Source organism: Ctenopharyngodon idella, chromosome 5, assembly GCF_019924925.1.
Source record: "Ctenopharyngodon idella isolate HZGC_01 chromosome 5, HZGC01, whole genome shotgun sequence".
NCBI lineage: Eukaryota > Metazoa > Chordata > Actinopteri > Cypriniformes > Xenocyprididae > Ctenopharyngodon > Ctenopharyngodon idella.
In genome coordinates, this window is record NC_067224.1 from 18,553,788 (window position 1) to 18,572,457 (window position 18,670).

At 37.9% G+C, this 18,670-nt stretch overlaps 1 protein-coding gene and 1 long non-coding RNA gene across 2 annotated transcripts in view; one reads left to right on the forward strand and one right to left on the reverse strand.

Annotated features, from left to right (window-relative positions):
• The window catches only part of LOC127512044 (uncharacterized), a 63,595-nt gene that overhangs the window by 42,262 nt on the left and 2,663 nt on the right, over positions 1-18,670 (forward strand). The window lies entirely within an intron of this gene.
• Positions 10,299-18,670, reverse strand: part of dmrt1 (doublesex and mab-3 related transcription factor 1) — a 55,662-nt gene continuing 47,290 nt past the window's right edge. Inside the window, exon 5 of the mRNA XM_051892590.1 lies at positions 10,299-10,487. Coding sequence (XP_051748550.1) covers positions 10,417-10,487 — 71 coding nt within the window. The 3' untranslated portion in view covers positions 10,299-10,416. The remainder of the gene's footprint in view (positions 10,488-18,670) is intronic.

An 18,670-nucleotide genomic window follows, 5' to 3' on the forward strand; every position in this document is an offset into this window, starting at 1 on the left:
ACATAATGTAGAAAAAAATAGCACACACCAGCAGAATTAGTAGAAATAGCTTGAAGAGCCACAGTAAATCTGCTCTGTATTCAACTTCATATTGACACATGGTGATAAGATGTTAGTGTGTTTGAAGTTTTTTTTTTTTTTTTTTTTTTCTTTGCCAAAACTGTCATTACAGCTTTTGGAAGATGGGGTGAGAGACTCATTGGCACATCTGTAGGCCAACGGAAATACCGAAATCTTGCATGCTTCTTTGATTGTTACATTTAAGATATCATGTGCGCTACCAGCGCTGCTGCTGCAAAGCATTAAGCTCAGTAACTGATCTCTTGTAAAATATGTTTGGAAATACTATAGACATGGAACGCATGAGCGTGAGGATTCCACACGGTTATCCTAGGAGATGATAAACAAAAGGATAAGGTGATATACTTTAAGTGATATATTGAGCACATGTGGGATTGCACAAAAAGAGAGAGAGAGAAGAGAAAATAAAAGAAGAAGGCTGGGGGTTGAAGACTGAGACTTCACCTCTGATTTATTCTAATCCGTAAAGGTTAGTGTATCTAAGAACAGATCAGTTCGGTAGATCACATCACTGCACATCCGTTACACATTTGCTTCCCTCCCAAATCTTTTTACAAAAGACTGAGAGGTGGAAAAAAATCTCCTGAAAAAAACAGGTGGACACATGAAGGACAGAATTGTCCAGCCTGGAAAGAGTCTTCCAGAAACAAAGGGAAAACCTCTAGCAGAGATTAATGTTCTCTTCTATATATTCCGATCTAGAATCCAGCTTTTCTTTTATGGCTTTCTGTGCATTCTTTGGTATTGTACACTTACGGAAATAGCTGCATCACCCTGTTCAGCAGGGCGTTGCAGTAACTGCAGGGAGTCCGTTTGGATCCACTCTTGCTCAAGTAAAACAGATCTGGCGAGTTCATCTTCACACAAACCTCAAGGCCTGTGGTTCTTCAAATCTTTTGTGTTAACGTTTATGGAAAGTGTTTATGCAGGGTCAGGGACACCGCCTTACACTTCTCTTGTCCTCGGGCAGGGTTTTACAGTGGGGTTGAGTGTTTTGTGTTCACAGAACATAAAAGCAATGTTCACAGCAGCAGAATATGGTTGTCAGTCATGTTTTGGAGTGCTTAAGCCTTTGTTTTGTTTTCAGTGCTAAATATGGTTTAAAATGAAAGCATACTTTCTATAACCCAACTGACTCCTTTTTTTTTTTTTTTTTTTTTCCAGTGCTAAATATGGTTTAAATCTAGTGACATTTTACCTAAACTGACTTCTTATTCAATGTGAATTGTGTGCAGAGCCTGTTTAGTCATCGCTATAGATCTTAGAGGGGTCGAGTCAAAGTTGTACCATCAAAACCACAATATATCACATTCCCAGGTAAAGCACTGACAGTGTGAGAGGAAGTGGACATTTGCTGTGTGTCCTGCTGAGTCCTCTGCAGTTAAACAACCTGCCTCCCACCAGGGGAAAGCACACCAAAAGGACAAACAAATCCAGGGGAAACATGGCACAAATGCACTTGACATCCTAGTAGAAAGATAAATAGAGAACGTTAGTCAACGAAAAAAGTTTAGAAGTTCAAACATGTAAGACAGGTTTCCATTGCATCGATTAGTAAGTGCGTGTGTTTCTTGTGCTGTAGTTTGTGTACTCTTCCAGGTGCCCAGGATAATATGGACTCAGTAACTGATCCCATGATGGATGAGTGTTGCATGAAATCCCACTTTCAGATGGACGCTAGAAACAGGAAGATCATATTTATTCTTTTTGATAGGGCACCATTATGAGAAACTGTTTGACATATTTAGGGACATGTCAGAACATTTCCTTAGCATTCTTTTCCAGAACTTTTTCCACCCTACACTTAATTTTTTTTTCTTTTGTCTTGTTTCCAGTAAACTTCCCTAAAACACACTAAATTTAATTAAGATGGAAAATTGCATAGAACATTTTTTTTTTTATCTGAAATTTATTCACATGTATGCTTAAAAAACAAACAAACAAAACAATGCCAGTGAGGTTAGAAAAAATAAATTAATTAAAGATAGTGAAAACAATTATTATTATCTTATGCAATTTTGCAAGATATTTACCTAAGATTGTTATGACAATTTTTTTGTTTGGAAAAACAAGAAAGATATATTGATTAAAAGTGATGAAAAAATGTTTTGCTGTGAACCCTTTCTTGTAAATTATGACATACCCCTAACAAATATTAAACATTTTATTTTATTATTTTATTTTATTTTATTTGTATTTTATGCATTTCTTTTGTTTTGTTTTTCTTTGTATTTCTCTTAATATTTATTTAAGAAGGGTTAAGCCACTGTTCCAGTCTCTTCTCTGTAATTCTGAACAAACAACATAAACAATTCATAATGCAGAGCTGCAGCCACATACCTGCTTACAAACAGACGTAAACCATGTTCCCTCTTCTTTTTTTTTTTCTTTTTTTTTTTTTTTTTTTGCCTTTTCCTAGGAAAGCACAATGCTTTCTCTCACATAAAGTGTTGTAATCAGGTGCTTTTGGAGCTGTGGCATGGTTAACATGAGGGTTTGAGATCTGAAACTCTGAAAAGGACAACAGTGCAGTCATGGAGAGTACAAGAGAAAAGTGCAGTGAGAGTAAAGAAGAGGACTTGTGGAGACCTGTAAGGCCTCTGTACCAAAAAAGGACCCATGTTCCAGGACCTCTCCTGCCAGTCTCCCATGGATTACCTTCCAGGGACTATATGGATTAAGTGTTCTTAAGAAGCGGTAAGACTATCCAACAAAGTGTTTGGAAGGCTTTAAGATGTCAGGCTTTGAGTGAACTAAGGTTTCGAGGGCCAAGTGATATCCAGTGAGAGCCATGTCAAGCCCTTTGGATGCATAAGAAATGGCTTTTATGGAGCTCTATAATGGACCAAGAGACTTTACAGCAAAATATCTGTTTAAACAATATGAATATGTGAAAATCAGGCCCCCATCCCAACAATTGCTCATCATTCAAGACAAATACAGCTGAGAGAGATTGAAAGATATATAGATAGACTGAAATGTCTGGTTGCAATTATGTCCTTCCAAAGATGATGAAATTTTGACTGTCAGAGACCTTCTGAAAGACATGTCCACCATAATGGAGGCTGGAGGTGTAGGTTGGAGCTAAAGAGCAGCATGCCATCTCTTCTAGGCACCTCTCGACTGGTATACTGCTCTAGAACTTGCCAACTGTTTGTGTTCAAGTTCCCTCAGAAGAATGAGGAGGCCAAGCCACTCATAAATAACGGCTCTCCATTGGGAAACAGCTGAGGCAGGAAGAGCGTCTGAGTTTTGATACTTATTACAGATGCAGAAAATTTTAGTTTGATACAGCAGAACTGGGTTTAACGACCTCTCTAATCACAGGGGGAAAGGATCCTTGTGCTGTCCATCTGATGTATTTATTAGTCCTGTTTACACACCCAAGGTAATAGAGTTCAGCGGCTAGCTGTGGAGGACAGGGATCAGCTCAGATCAGCATCTGAACTACAGGTCTCAACTACATGAAGGAATAACTCTTTCTGCTGTGTTACAACAGAGCCTCTGGATGGGATTTGTAACGGTCAATCTTGGAAATAGAAGATTGTGCATGTTTGGTCCTCAGGGCCAGCAGGTTGGGGTCTCTTGCATTGAGGTAACAGATGTGAGATGCACTGAAAATTGACAGAGATCCACATTTTGGTAATAATACTATGGACTTTTATTGGCTGCTGGGTTATAAGCAGCCTCCCAATTGGTTAGATTTAAGAGTTTTGTCCTACTTATGATTCACAATTGAATTATATAATTATAGTAAGGCTATAAAATTCAGCTTTGCCATATTAATAAATGCAGTCTGGGTTACCATAAGGGACTTTAAAAAAACATTCAGACCATAAACATTTGAATGGTAGTGGGGTTTTTTTGTTGTTGTTGTTGGGTTTTTGTCAGGCAGCACATCCAAAATATTCACCCTGACCTTTAACCTTTAGTTGAAGTCACTAATGTTGATGAGCTGAAATAGACTTCTTTTACTGAAAGTGATATAAGTATATCCAATAGCTTTGGCAAGCCTGTTTGAGTCCTGATGAAAGCAGCGGACTTTCAGACGAGTCGTTGTGAACAAGTCACTGCATCTGTCTTGCGTCACCAATAGCTCAACTGGGTCAGGTTTGTTACAAGCCAGCGCAGTCAAGCATGACACACCAGAACAGTATTCTTTTTTCCTTTTTCCTCTTTCAACATGTGGTGCCTTTTTAAGTCACACAGGCTATTATATGCACTTTGCTTTTCCCATCAGTTCGTCAATTTAAAACCAAATCGATGCTTTGTCATCCTCTGTGGTCCTATATAGATGCTGAGTTTCCTCCAAAATAATAGTCCATATTTTCTGCAGAGATATAAAAATGGTTGAATTGGACCATTAAACAGTTAGCTTGGTCTATAAGAGCAGCCATGGAAGGTACGAGCCTGGAAGCGAATACTTAGCAGTAATTGTAAAAAATGTTGATTGTCAAGCCTAAAAGGAGCATATCAGCATGCACTGGGCGGGAGGGGTTAAAAGATTTTATTATTTCCTTTGAAAAATTGATTCCAATTTATAAGAGGTGTCATATACAATTCCCCCTTTCTCTCCTCCTACTAAATCTTTCAGGCAGAAGCTTTTAAAACTTCAAATGCACCGATATCCTCTTACACATGTCATGGTATAGCCCTATATACACTTTCCCTGGTCACTCAGTGCCTGAGACACCAACGTGTTCGGTGGAAATGAGGATTTTCCACTGAGGAAGAAACAGTAAAAGGCTGCACCAGTGGTCTGGCTTTTCCATCACCTCTGCAAACAGTCCCATCACCTCAAGCATGGCTGACAGGGTGTCCGCTGCATGGAGGCTGCAACCATCTCTGTTGTCATTCACTACTACCACAGCTGTCCATCCTCCCGTTCTGCTGGGACACTGCCAAGCTTCTGCATTTAGTATGAAGATGGCAACTTTGGACTGGATTCAAGAAAGATTTTATGTCAATACAATTATAAAATGCGCATAATGCTGAAAAAACTCTCTTTGGCAAAGAACTTGAGTTGCTATAAAATAATCTTTTATAATGTTTTTAAAGGATATATATATTTTAAAGGATCATTGTCAAAATACTAAAGAGCACTGCTTTTCTTCTACATTAGTCTAACAGTGATCCTTTTGAATAAATTAAATGTTCATTCTATTATTTTTATTCACAAAAGGATATATTTAGCAAGTTGTAAATATATATATATATATATATATATATATATATATAAAATTCCCTATCAGTCAGTCATGTTCGACGTTACATCAGTGACTGACAGATTGGGATCTCACCTGAGTGCCCAATCACCTTCGAGTAGTAACAAAACAAGCCAATGGACATTGGCGAGTGAGATTTGCATCGCAAACTACTCCCCGTATATACAGGTATAATGGCTGCGTGCTTTCGCTTCGGAGCCAAGCATTTCTGAACTGATTCTGCTCTGCAATTATCGTTCGTTTGTTACACGAAACCAGGAAGAAGTTCGACACAAAATGTTGGTGTGACAGCGCATCAATGGTGGTCGCCTTTCTGAAAGCTTTGCACACTATGCAGATTTCTAAAAGAGCATTGTGCACTCTGTGCAGTCTTTCTAAAAGAGTTTGCATGCTGTGCAGTATTTCTGGATGCGGTCGTTTCCTGTCCTCATCTGACGGCCACAATCGTTGTCTCACATGCCTGGGCATAAGCATGCTGTGACGGCATTCATGGGTGGTTCATGTTCTCTTCATGACCACGTCAACACGTCTTGTAAAGGCTTGAGTCTCCTACACCTTGGGAGATCGAGGATTACAGCAGGAGCTCTTCCGCTGGGTAAACCTCCGCGGACCTCTCGCTCCGTGGTCTTGTGCCATCAAGCTTCCGGGTGTCAGCGCGAGTTGTAACGGCAACCCAGCATGTCATTCGGTGCTCTGGGTGAGATTCAGATGTCGATAGCTGCATCGGAGAGAGGACTATTGTCCTCTGGAGACCCCTGAGACAGGAGACCCGGAGATGGAGGGAGCTGCTCTCCCCCGGAGGAGGGCCGAGTAGAGAATCTTTTGCTGTTTCCTCAAAAAGAGTTAATTTCTGTTCTGCCTCTGCTACCACGGCCTGCAGTACCCAAATCTCAATAAAAAAGAGCAGCTTCCTCAACGTCTGGGTCACGAGAGGTGCGATTTGGCAGTGAGTGACGCTATGCCTTGCCAGTCTCATCCCCCTTCTTTCACCAGCAGGCATAAGTCTGAGTCCTTACCGCCAAAAGAGGAGGCAGACCCAGCCTACCCTCCTAGTTCGCGCTTTGCGCTTGTACGTGGACCACATGCAGAGCTTTAGGACCTCAGACCAGCTCTTTGTCTGCTATGGAGGTCAGCAGAAGGGAAATGCTGTCTCTAAGCAGAGGTTGGCACTGGATAGTGGATGCCATAGTCTTAGCGTGCCAGACCCAAGGCAAGCCGGAGTGTTGCCTCGGAGTGTTGCCTCCTCCTGGGCGTTGGCACACAGCGCCTCGCTGGCAGACATTTGTAGAGCTGCGGGCTGGGTGACACCTAATGTTTGTGAGGTTTTACAATCCCCATGTAGACTCTGTTTCCTTCTGTGTACTGGCTACAAGTAGCTAGTAGGAGAGGGGACTCTCTCTGTGTCTCGCTTGCAGCGCCATTCCCCTCTAAGGATGGGATACGAGCACCTATGTTGCTCCCCAGGTGAGTTCCGCACCTGGCGAAACCTGGATGGAGTTCCTCCAGCACCCTTCGGCAGTCAGACGCGGCGGAGGCATCTGGCACTAGGTCTAGCACTCATGTGTATGCCCAATAGGTCAGCCCCTGTGCTAGGTGCCCATGTGTTGTGATTCCCTACGGGTGATCCCACATGTGTATTCTTCCACAGTATGGCTTCCCTGTTAGAAAGCCGTGTCTTTCCCTTGGTAGAGCCCGCTCTGCCGTCTCTGCTTGATATTGACTCCAGCCTAGCATCCCGTTGCCACAATCCCTGTGCTACCGCTGAACGGCTGGGACACCGTATCGGCTCCTCAGCATAAAACTTAATGTATGAGTGTCTGCATGCTGCCTTTAAACCCATGTATATGGAGACTGGTTTGCGAAGCAAATCTCACTCACCAATGTCCATTGGCTTGTTTTGTTACCACTCAAAGGTGATTGGACTGTCAGGCGAGTTCCCAATTCGTCAGTCATTTGTCCTCCTTCAGGGAACGGGGGTTACATTAGTAACCTAGACGTTGTTTTTTTTTTTTGTTTTTTTTCACACAGTTCTAGCTTAACAAAAATATCATTATGAATGTAAAGTAAAGCCTGCATCAAGTAAGGCCAGCAGTAACCCCCCCCCAAAAAAGAAAGAAAAAAATCTGTCAACATTTACACACCATATCTCTCCAAACTTGTAAGACTTTATAGTGTGCAAAAGGAGATATTTAGCAGAATGTCCAAACTGCATTTCGTTTAAGCTGTACAATGAAAGTGGATGGGGGAAAAAACTAGCACTAACTCTGCTAAATATCTCCTTTTGTGTTTCACACTTAAAGTTTGAAGAAAAAGTTTGGAAAAGTTTACAACATGAAGGTGAGTAAATGATTTTCTTTTTCAATTTTTCAGATTTGTTTTTTATTTTTTATTTTTTTATTTTACTGAACTGTCCCTTTAAGACAGAAACAGAAACGTGCATGCAGTGAAGTACCTTTTTCCACACAATGAGTGACCGAGTGAAGCTGGCACTTGGCCATTGCTGTCTTTTATTCACCTCCATGCTCTCATCAAACAGAGTGATCCACCCCATTTCCTTCAAGAATCAACAGCACTTAAAGCTGTGAATTAGTTTGCTGGATGTTTTTATTATAAGCAGGACTATATGACAGATTGTTTTACTGCCATTGGCAAAGAGAACTTATTTGAATCCAATTAGTTTGTGTGGATTTAAAGCTTGAACACACCCTTTATTTTCCTAATCACTGCCATGACTCAAGTGACGGCAAATTGCAACAGAGCAAACAGTAGGGATGTATTGTAAATGGGTTGATACATACAATTTCCTAAGATTAAGTAATTGTAAAGTACAGTAATTATAATGATAAACATGTATGTGCTGTTTAAGCATATAACTTGTGGGTGTGGGACTAATAATGATGGTTTTGAACGTTGCCTCATAGGGTCATATTTGGTGCAGTGGATATAAATCTTTCACTCTGTTACTGTAATGTGTGCAGGAAGTCTTGCATTTGGCTGCTGCTAGCAGCTGAGCTGCACATGTTGCCCCCCTGCCTCTCAAAAGGGCCTCCTTAATGGATTTCTGAATAGAAAAATACTTTACAATATACTTAAATACATAATTATCATATTATCGTCTTTGATCTAAACACTAAGTGCAAATTTGTACAGTCAGTAATGGTAATGTCTTAACATATGATCTTTCAGTTGTTCAGTAAGAAGTACTGCGTAAAGATCATTTTTTACAGGGGTGATATAATTTTTTCCCTCTAAGAAAACATGAGGGTTTTTCTCATAGATTTCAGCAGAAGGCCTTTGATCAAATGATAGCCATGCTCCAAGAGCTGTTTTGCAGGTGAGCGTATTTTAAGACTCTTCGATTTTCTATAATGAGCTCTAAGACATAAATCATTTGCTACCACACATTCAAACCAATCTTAAAGTGACAGCACCAAGAAATGTAGACGTCCCTATGTGATTGATCATATTTTGTATCAGCCTCTGGTAACCCTTTGTCCCTTAATTTTCATTGTCTGGAAATATATTGCGTGTGTACAGAGGTATGAAAATATTATCAGTATATTAAAACCATTAAAAATGTCCTGGTTAAAATACTATAAAACTATTATTATTATTATTACTACTACTACTTTAGCCAGATAACTTTTAAAGGTGTTAAAAGTGATTTAAATTTTAAAAGTGTTACACTAAATAAGTAGGTTATAAAATTAATTATTAATTTAAATTAAAATATTGTTTTATATATATAAACACAGATCAGCTTGACAAAAAATATGATTATGATGTGGATGTGCATGACGTGTTATATTTCTGAGGTTGTAACACTTCCACAGTGAGGACAGTGAGAGGACAGCTTTTATCTCGTTCCTACACATCAAAGTAAAGGTATGTAGCTTTGTTTCAAGAGCCAGGTTTCAGGAGATATATCTGATGACTTCAGTGTCCAAACTGACATGAGGGGCATCACCCTCGCTCTCTCAGGTTCCCGCTCAAGCCTTTCATGTTGCTGTGTAAAAGACAACACATCTTGTGAAATTTAAAGGTGGAGTCAAGTATGTGTTTTTATTGTTGTGCGCTCTAGAAAAGAATACCTACAACTTTGGAGATCTTGTCCATTGACATTGAAAAGTGTAAATGTATTATTAAAGGGCTTTTGGCAATGTTTCATGATTCATTTAAAAATGATTGTTATACACTAAAACAGCAACTTCATTAATGGGTTAATTCACCCAAAAATGAAAATTCTGTCATTACTCACCCTCATGTCGTTCCACACCCGTAAGACCTTTATTCATCTTCGGAACACAAATTAAGATATTTTTGATGAAATCCGATGGCTCAGTGAGGCCTCCATTGACAGCAAGATAATTAACACTTTCAAATGCCCAGAAAGCTACTAAAGACATATTTAAAACTGTTCATGTGACTATAGTGTTTCAAACTTAATGTTATGAAGCGACGAGAATACTTTTTGTGCTCCAAAAAAAAAAAAAAATAATGACTTTATTCAGTAATAAATGAGTGATTTCAAAACACTGCTTCATGAAGCTTCGAAGCTTTACAAATCTTTTGTTTCGAATCAGCGGTCGAATCACGCTCCGAACCACTGATTCAAATCAAGATTCGTCGCTTCATAACATTAAGGTTAAACCACTGTACTCACATGAACTTTTTAAATATGTCTTTAGTACCTTTCTGGCCATCTGAAAGTGTTAATTATCTTGCTGTCAATGGAGGCCTCTCCGAGCCATTGGTTTTCATCAAAAATATCTTAATTTGTGTTCTGAAGATGAACGAAGGTCTACGGGTGTGGAATGACATGAGGGTGAGACAGAATTTTCATTTGTTGGGTGAACTAACCGTTTAATTGCAAGTTTTTTATATATATATATATGTCTGTATGTGTGTGTGTATATATATATATATATATATATATATATATATATAAAGAAAATTCTTGAAATGAAATTTGTGAAAATTAATTTCTTAAACTCTTGGCATTACTGTTTTATTGTATTGCAACAATTTTACATGAATGGTAGTACAGGCTGGATTTGAGAGCCCACTGTTTCAGAGAAGCCCATCTCAGGTAACCTCAGTAACGTCCAGTCTAGTCCATTGCCAGATGATGGAGTGGGGGAGGGAGAGGCTGGCAGAGGATCACACTGGAGGAAATGCCACCTGGATAGGGGAAACATAAGATGTTCACAGCTCTTCCTCAATGTCAGATATGGTATGGATCGGTTTAGTAACAGGCTCCTCTGTGTAGTCTTTCCCCTGTAAGGCAGGTCTAAGTCTTAAATCTACATCTGTGTATCTGTGATGTGACAGGTCATCACACCTAAGTTCTCTGTCATGCAGAGGCCTTCAGTAAGAGAATTAGACACAGCACACAAATCAGGATATTTACTGTTGCTATGTATTCTTAAAAGAAACAGGTGGACCCAAAGGAATTTCATTTGATGGTCTTGGAGAATTTTTGAGACGATGCAGAATGCCAGTATTTGTTCTACTTACAGTTATCTTCTGCTAGTCTTGAGTAGTTACAAGAGTAATAGTAATTAAATCTATTTTAATTATGCACTATATCCCAAGTCTTTGAAAGCCACACATCTCATACAATTGCTTTATTTGACAACTTTTATCATGACTTCTTATTGCTTGAAATTATTTTAACTGTACCATTATATACCTGTTTTGTTTATGCTGTTGTGCAGTTGTTGCGCAAAATCATTATACTGGTATTGTATAATTTATAAGTTTAATTTAAAAGTTATGTTATAATTTATAAGCTTTTATTGTATAATTTATAAGTGTAAGTTTAATATACATATAATATTTACACTACTATTCAAATGATTAGGGTCAGTAAGATTTAATTTAATGCAAGGATGCATTAAATTGGTCAAAACTGACATTAAAGACTTTTATGTTGTTACAAAAAAATTCTATATCAAATAAATTAATCGAATAATCTTAAAAAAATATATATATATTACGGTTTCCGCAAAAATATTAAGTTAATTAATTAATAATACATTATATTAGATTAACAGTAACAGTTATAATAAGAAATGTTTCTTGAGCAGCAAATCAGCATAAGGATCATGTGACACTGAAGACTGGAGTAATGATGCTGAATCTGTCATCGCAGGAATAAATTACATTTTAAAATATATTCAAATAGAAAAAAGTTCTTTTAAATTGTAGTAATATTTCACTATATTACTGTATTTTTAATCTAATAAATGTAGAGACTCTTTCAAAAACATTAAAAATCTTATACCCACCCCGGACTTTTGAATGTATTGTAGTTCAAGCTGATTGTTTTAGTTCACAGAACTTCATTTAACAAGACAATGAATTTAATCCTCTAAAAATGACTTTAACTCTATAGAACAGTGCAGATATTCCCTGTTTTGCTTTCATATACAATAGAAGCCCAAACCACATTAGCGATAATGAGTTATTCAAATCAATTCAAATCAGCTATTGTAGTGGTCAGCCCATGCTGATTGTGGCCAAAAACTGAAAAAGTGGTATAGTGGTCAGTCTGCGCCTGTTGTGTCAAATCAAATAGCCTGCAGATGTTTGGATCGTCATAAGATCCCCTGCTGGCTGGTATTTGGACATCATGTCCCTAATGTTCAGAGCGGATCAAAGGTATGAACCAGTTTTATTGCACAACATTGTGCAGGAAACAATCTGTGTTTACATGGCAACAGAGAGATTAGCACACATATTGTTGGCTAAATAGAGTCTAAGTGTCAGAGTAGCAACGACTCAGTCTTTACCCTCCAGCAAGGTTAAGTTTGTGGTGTGTGTCCAAACAAGTTTCTTTGTCAAGCTTTGCATGAGGAACCTACTTTAATGACTTTCAAAATTTAATCATGACTCATTTGAACAGTGAATCACACAAAAGGCGTCATTCATTGGCTTTCTTGTAAAAAGTGCTCCTGTCAGTCCTCCGCTGAATATCCTGCCACTATGGCAAGAACTAGCCACCATCTTGCCAGGCTAGCATGCTACCCACACTGACACTGCTGCCGTGTAAATGTGCTAGTGAGGCCAGCAATGGCTATTAAGTTTAACAGCCTCCTATTGTTTGAAGTGAAAGTGAGAGTGGTGTTTTACAGGATTGCAGAAAAGAGAATAATGAATCCTGCTATCCAAATAAAATAAAATAAAGTATAAAGTAATATTTTCTATTGTTTGTCACACAGATAAGCTTGACAAAAATCTGATTATAATGTGGATGTGGATGATTTGTTGTATTTCTTAGGTTATTCCATTATAAAAAAATAAATAAATTGGGAAAATAAAATAAAAATATTAATTTTCTATTGTTTTTTCTTCACACACAGATCAGCTTTACAAAATGTATTTATGACGTTGATAATGCGTTTTATTTATATATAAAATAAAATTAAAAAAAAATAAAATACAATAAAATTCTAAGAAAGAAAAAATCTTGTCTACAGGCTAAATTAGCTGTCTTTCCATATATAACCATTTTCATGTTTCACACCCCCTATTTCACCGCTCGTTGCCACTGAACAATAACCACCCCAAAATAAACCCAAACACAATCCCTTGTGTACATTCCTCCCTCAGAGCCTCTTCACGCTCTCATCAGGGGCTCCCGTGTTTGCTTCTCACCCACTCTTAACCTGACATGTAATCTCTTCCCCTTCGCCTGATCTTTCAGCGAGACTTTGTTCGGCCTGCTTGCACGAGGGAAGTGAGACCTCTCTCCCAGCAGGCATTACCCCAAGAATGCACAGAGAGGGGGAATCAGAGAGCCACGGCCAGGGCAGATGTCAAGTAGCCTCAGGGGCCGGACTCTTAACCTCAAGCTGAGGGTTTGTGGACAGCGACGGGAAGCCAACAGCATGCTCTCTGGGAAAACAGAGCTGTGTTTTGTCATTGGACTCCAATAATGGGTGATAACTTCTTTAGCGAAGCTACCGCAGCCCCCGTGGGAGCTGAGCCCCCTCTACTAGCTTGTTAACGACTTTTTAATGTTTCCTCATTGAATGGTTGACAGTGTGTTTGAGAAAGGGTTGAATTAAATGTAACTATATATTCAGGATGTGTGTGTGGAGGAGGGGGGGTCAAAATCTGCCATTTAAAAATTATATTAATTATATTATATTGAATAATATCACAAATATAAAAGAACTGTTTTCTTTTTTTATATATTATGTTTTATTTTATTTGTAATTTATTCCGGTGACGTCAAAGCTGAATTGTCAGCATCATTACTCCAGTCTTCAGTGTCACATGATCCTTCAGAAATCATTCTAATCTGATGATTTGCTGCTCAAGAATCATTATTATCAATGTTGAGAACAGTTGTGCTGCTTAAAGGATTAGTTCACTTCTGAATGAAAATTTCCTGATAATTTACTCACCCTCATGTCATTCAAGATGTTCATGTCTTTCTTTCTTCAGTCGAAAAGAAATTAAGGTTTTTGAGGTAAACATTTCAGGATTTTTCTCCATATAGTGGACTTCAGTGGGGTTCACTGGGTCGAAGGTCCAAATTGCAGTTTCAGTACAGCTTCAAAGGGCTCTATGCAATCCCAGGCGAGGAATAAGGGTCTTATCTAGTAAAACGATCTGTCATTTTCTAAAAAAAAAAAAAAAAAGAAAAGAAATTAAAAAGCATATACTTTTAACCAAAAATGCTCATCTTGCACTAGCTCTGCAACGTGCCACACGTTACGTAATCACGTTGGAAAGGTCACGCGTGACGTAGGTGGAAGTACTGCGTTAGGGCGAAAAACTCTTCCAACTTCAAAATCGTCCAATATCGTTGTTTTACCTTTCTTTTTTTTTTTTTTGTAAAGGCGTAATCTTTACACATTTACAGACACTGGATCGGTACTTCCACCTACGTGATGCACGACCTTTGTAACGTGATTGTCAATGCGTGCGGATCGCAGAGCTAGTGCAAGATGAGCATTTGTGGTTAAAAAGTATATACTTTTTTTTCTTCTTCTTTTTTTTTTTTTTTTTTTTAGAAAATGACCGATCGTTTCACTAGATAATACCCTTATTCCTCGTGTGGGATCGCGTAGAGCGTTTTGAAGCTGCACTGAAACTGCAATTTGGACCTTCAACCCGTTGAACCCCAGTAAAGTCCACTATATGGAGAAAAATCCTGGAATGTTTTCCTCAAAAACCTTAATTTCTTTTTGACTGAAGAAAGAAAGAACATCTTGGATGACATGAGGGTGAGTAAATTATCAGGAAATTTTCATTCAAAAGTGAACTAATCCTTTAATCTTTTTGAAATAACTTTTTTCAGGGTTCTTTGATGAATAAAAAGTTCAAAAGAACAGCATTTATTTGAAATAGACATTTTGTAACAATATAAAAGTCTTTGCTGTCACTTTTGATCAATTTAATGTATTCTTGCTGAATAAAAATAATAATTTCTTTAAAAAAAACCTTACTGATCCCAAACTTATGAACGATACTGTATCTTTCTGTTTTAATTATTTGCAACAAATCAGCAAAACAAGCATTTATTAGACTAGAAAGCACATTAGAACAGGTCGAAGATCATTTTCGATTAGCACTGTTGTCCTCTCTGGATTTAGCTTGGCATCATTCTTCAGCTCTCATGCTAGGACACTGTAAATGAGCCTAAGCGAAGATCTTTGAAAATGGCTTTTGCAGTAAAATCTGACATCCCTCTCCAAGGATTTCCATACAATTTCCATGTTCCTTTCAGAATCGCAAATTAAGACCATGCATTGCTGGATACAGAAGATAGTTTGCTGCTCTTGTACACACAAAACACTCAGGCTAAAATCACACAAAATGCCCCTCAACAGTAACAGTCGACTGAGCAATACAAAAACATGCAATGGACATACGTGCCAAGGCCAGCCAGGACAGATCAAGACGAAATGTTGTTACAGGCAGCGCTTTACAAACATTTGGATTTACAAGCATTTGCATTGAACTTGAGGCCATTTGCTTATCTACTTGAATGTCTTGGAAATGTTGCGAACAAACTACAACGAAAAACGAGAGCTTAAAATCAGGAGCACAGCGAGGAGGTCAGGACTGTACTATTGTTTGGATCCATGTAAATAATACCTTTGAATAAATACCACAAGCGCAACATGGCTTGGCTTCGATATGAACATCTGAAAGTGATATTCATTTGTACTCTGCTTCACAATTCACACGCTCCCTGACTTGTCACTTTGGCTGATTACTTTATAAACCTGTCATGAAAGGGAGGAGGTGGCATTTTCAGCATTGTTTGTTTAGGGAAAACCTCTTGATATACTCAGCTGTTATTTATTGGAGAATACAGTGAATGTTGTAAAAGAAAGTGTTTGTTCATGTGTTGAAACGCTGACAGAGAGGGGTAAGTGAAAGGAAGGAGAAAAGAAAAACATCCCACAGGTGTTAATGATATAAACCTGCCTGACAAGGTTCCGCCATGGAAACACAGAGGATGATGGTAGTTTGTGTGTGAGTGTGTGAGCAGACACAACTTCAACTACCCGCATTGACTCCATCAGCTGTCAGCTTAGCAAACATGGTAATTAAGAGCTGCAAATTTGACAAAAGCTTCTGCGCTACACATTTCTTATTATATTACATGTTGCCTTGCAGGAATTCCACACAAAAGCTGCTGGTACTGAAATGAGGGTAACAAATTGGGATCCCGGCCCTTTCGTTCATGCATTGGTGAAAGCCAATGCAAAATTTACAGCACGCCATTTATTTCGCATGTCAAAATAACCCTGTGGCCTTGTGACTTCCCTGCGTTAAGGTTCGCATGCTCTTCGGCTTAATATGTGTTAAATGCGCGGCGTCTTGCAACGCGGCCTCGGCCTGTGTGCTGTGCAACTGAGGCGACAAAGTCAACAGATTGAGAGATGGGTTTGTTCTGCACCTGGGGAGGAACGAGTGAAAAAGAAGGTGCGAGGTGGGACAATGACGTGGCCTGGCCAGTTTGAGTTGTCCTCACTTACTCTGGCCAGACAAATGTTTTGGGTGTAAACCGTGCAGCAACGCAAATGAACAGAAGTGCATTTTCATTTTTTTTATTGATGCTGCACAAAACATTTTCTTCATCAGTACTTTTGTCTTGTTTTCCAGTAAAAATATCTAAACATTCTTAAAACAAGATACATTAACATGAGAAGCTAAATGTTGTTTTTAGAGTACATATCATGACTTTTTTTTCTAACCCTATATTAACAAATTGTTTTTGGTTTAGTTTTAAGCATAAATCCAACTATATTTAGTGAGGTTTACGATTAAAAGAATACTTATACATTCTCAAGTAAAAGTTTCTTTTTATGACAGCTATTTAAAAAAAAACAAATACTGATAAAAATGTGATCTTTTTTGCAGTGAGTGGTGTTTTTCTGCATTTAGATAATAAACTGTCTTGCCTGATGTTTTTTGTCTGTTATGAAAATCTATTTTATCTCACTCTTGTTAATCTGATCGCTTTAAAATATTAGTCCTGAAAGACAAAACTGCTTGTTTCACATAAATTGCATTATCATATTTACTCCTAAACTCTGCTTAAAGGGATAGTTCACACAAAAATGAAAATTCTGTCATCATTTACTCACCTTCAAGTTGTTCCAAACCTGTATAAATGTATTTGTTCTGTTGAACACAAAGGAAGATATTTTGAAGAATGTGGGAAACTGAACAGTTTTGGGGCACCATTGACTTCCATAGATTTTTTTTTTCCTACTATGGAAGTCAATGGTGCCCCAAAGTGGCCTGGTTACAAACTTTCTTCAAAATATCTTCCTTTTTGTTCAGCAGAACAAAGAAACTCATACAAGTTTGGAACCATTTGAGGGTAAGTAAATGATGACAGAATTTTCATTTTTGGGTGAACTATCACTTTAAGGAAATATAAAGGAGCAGCAAGGTTCTGATCTGCCTTCCTCATGTGCTAGCAACAGTTTTTAAAAAGATAGGTTAACTTAGACTGACATAAGGGTCTAGTAAAAGGAAGTGAACAAACATGCTGGCAATGCTAGCGATGGCACTTTGCTAATGTGCTAAATCTGACACTATGGGAACAGGGCTCATCAGTCTTGATGACAACAGCAGATCCAATGTCCTACTGTTACAATCGACCCTCACTGGCTTCAGTATATTTGAACTCAAAAGCTTCTACTGTTGCAAAATTACTGACCCATTTTCCACATTGCAAGGGTATTTACAGAAAATGTTTACAGTAAATAAGTGAAGAGATAACAGGTAAAATGAGCACAGAACAACCTTCTATAGTGATACAGACAATGTGATCATTTATTTCTTGATTGTCTTACCAGGATATACATTCTTCCTAAGAAAGCTGAATTTGACTAACACAACAGCTGTAGTCAATCTATAATTTCATGCTAGCTTCTCAGTGGTTTTAGGAGATAACGTGCTGAGGGCTTTCCTAAGAGACTATTCCCTGCTCTATTTGAAGCCAGAAATGATTCCATCAGAACCAATGAACTGAGCAATGAGCATTTAAACTATAATGTCTCAGTCTTATGTTGTTAACATTTATTGGGTCCATTTACAATAATTTCATATGTAGTTTGGAAATTTCAATTTAATAGGCAGACTAAAATAACGCTCAGGGTTTATTTCACATGATAGAACGGAATCAGACGCAAGCCTTAATGTAGTAAAGTATAATATGTTAACTTTCTTTTTCTTCCTTTTAGCTGTCATTTTTTTTATCCTCTGAATGTGTCACCTTCAGAATACAAATGCTGCATTTACACACTTCCCAGCATGACGTCAGCTAAAGCTAAATGTTAAAAAAGAGTGAATTGTAAAAGGGATTTCACAATTTATGGACTTCTCATGTTTCCTTCAACGACATCTGTGATACATGTAGACAATTAATGTCTTGAGCAGGTGCTCCATATTTGCACATAAAGCGGAATAATTAAACAAAATCATTTAACCTTTTAGATAAACACACAGTTACTATATAAACTTAATGGCCAGCGTAAATGGTTCCCTCTCTAACAATGTACACAAAAAGCTCATTGTCATCTGTCTAGAATTAAATTTTGAGTAAGAATCAAATTTATATAGTGGCAGTATTTGCACAGATTTACATCGACTCTAGAATGTAACAACAAAAAAAGTGTTGTTGTTGCTCTGTAAAAGCCACAATTCAGGATCTAATTAAAAACAAATGAAAGAACACCAAGCAGTTGTTTGCTAAAATTGATCAGTCATTCAATCATTCTATTTATAAATTGTTTTTAACTTTGTATGCATATTTTAAATTAACTGTTATTGTTGTTTTTTTTTTGTCTTTTTCCCCTCATTTGATTGCCTTAATTCTTAGATTC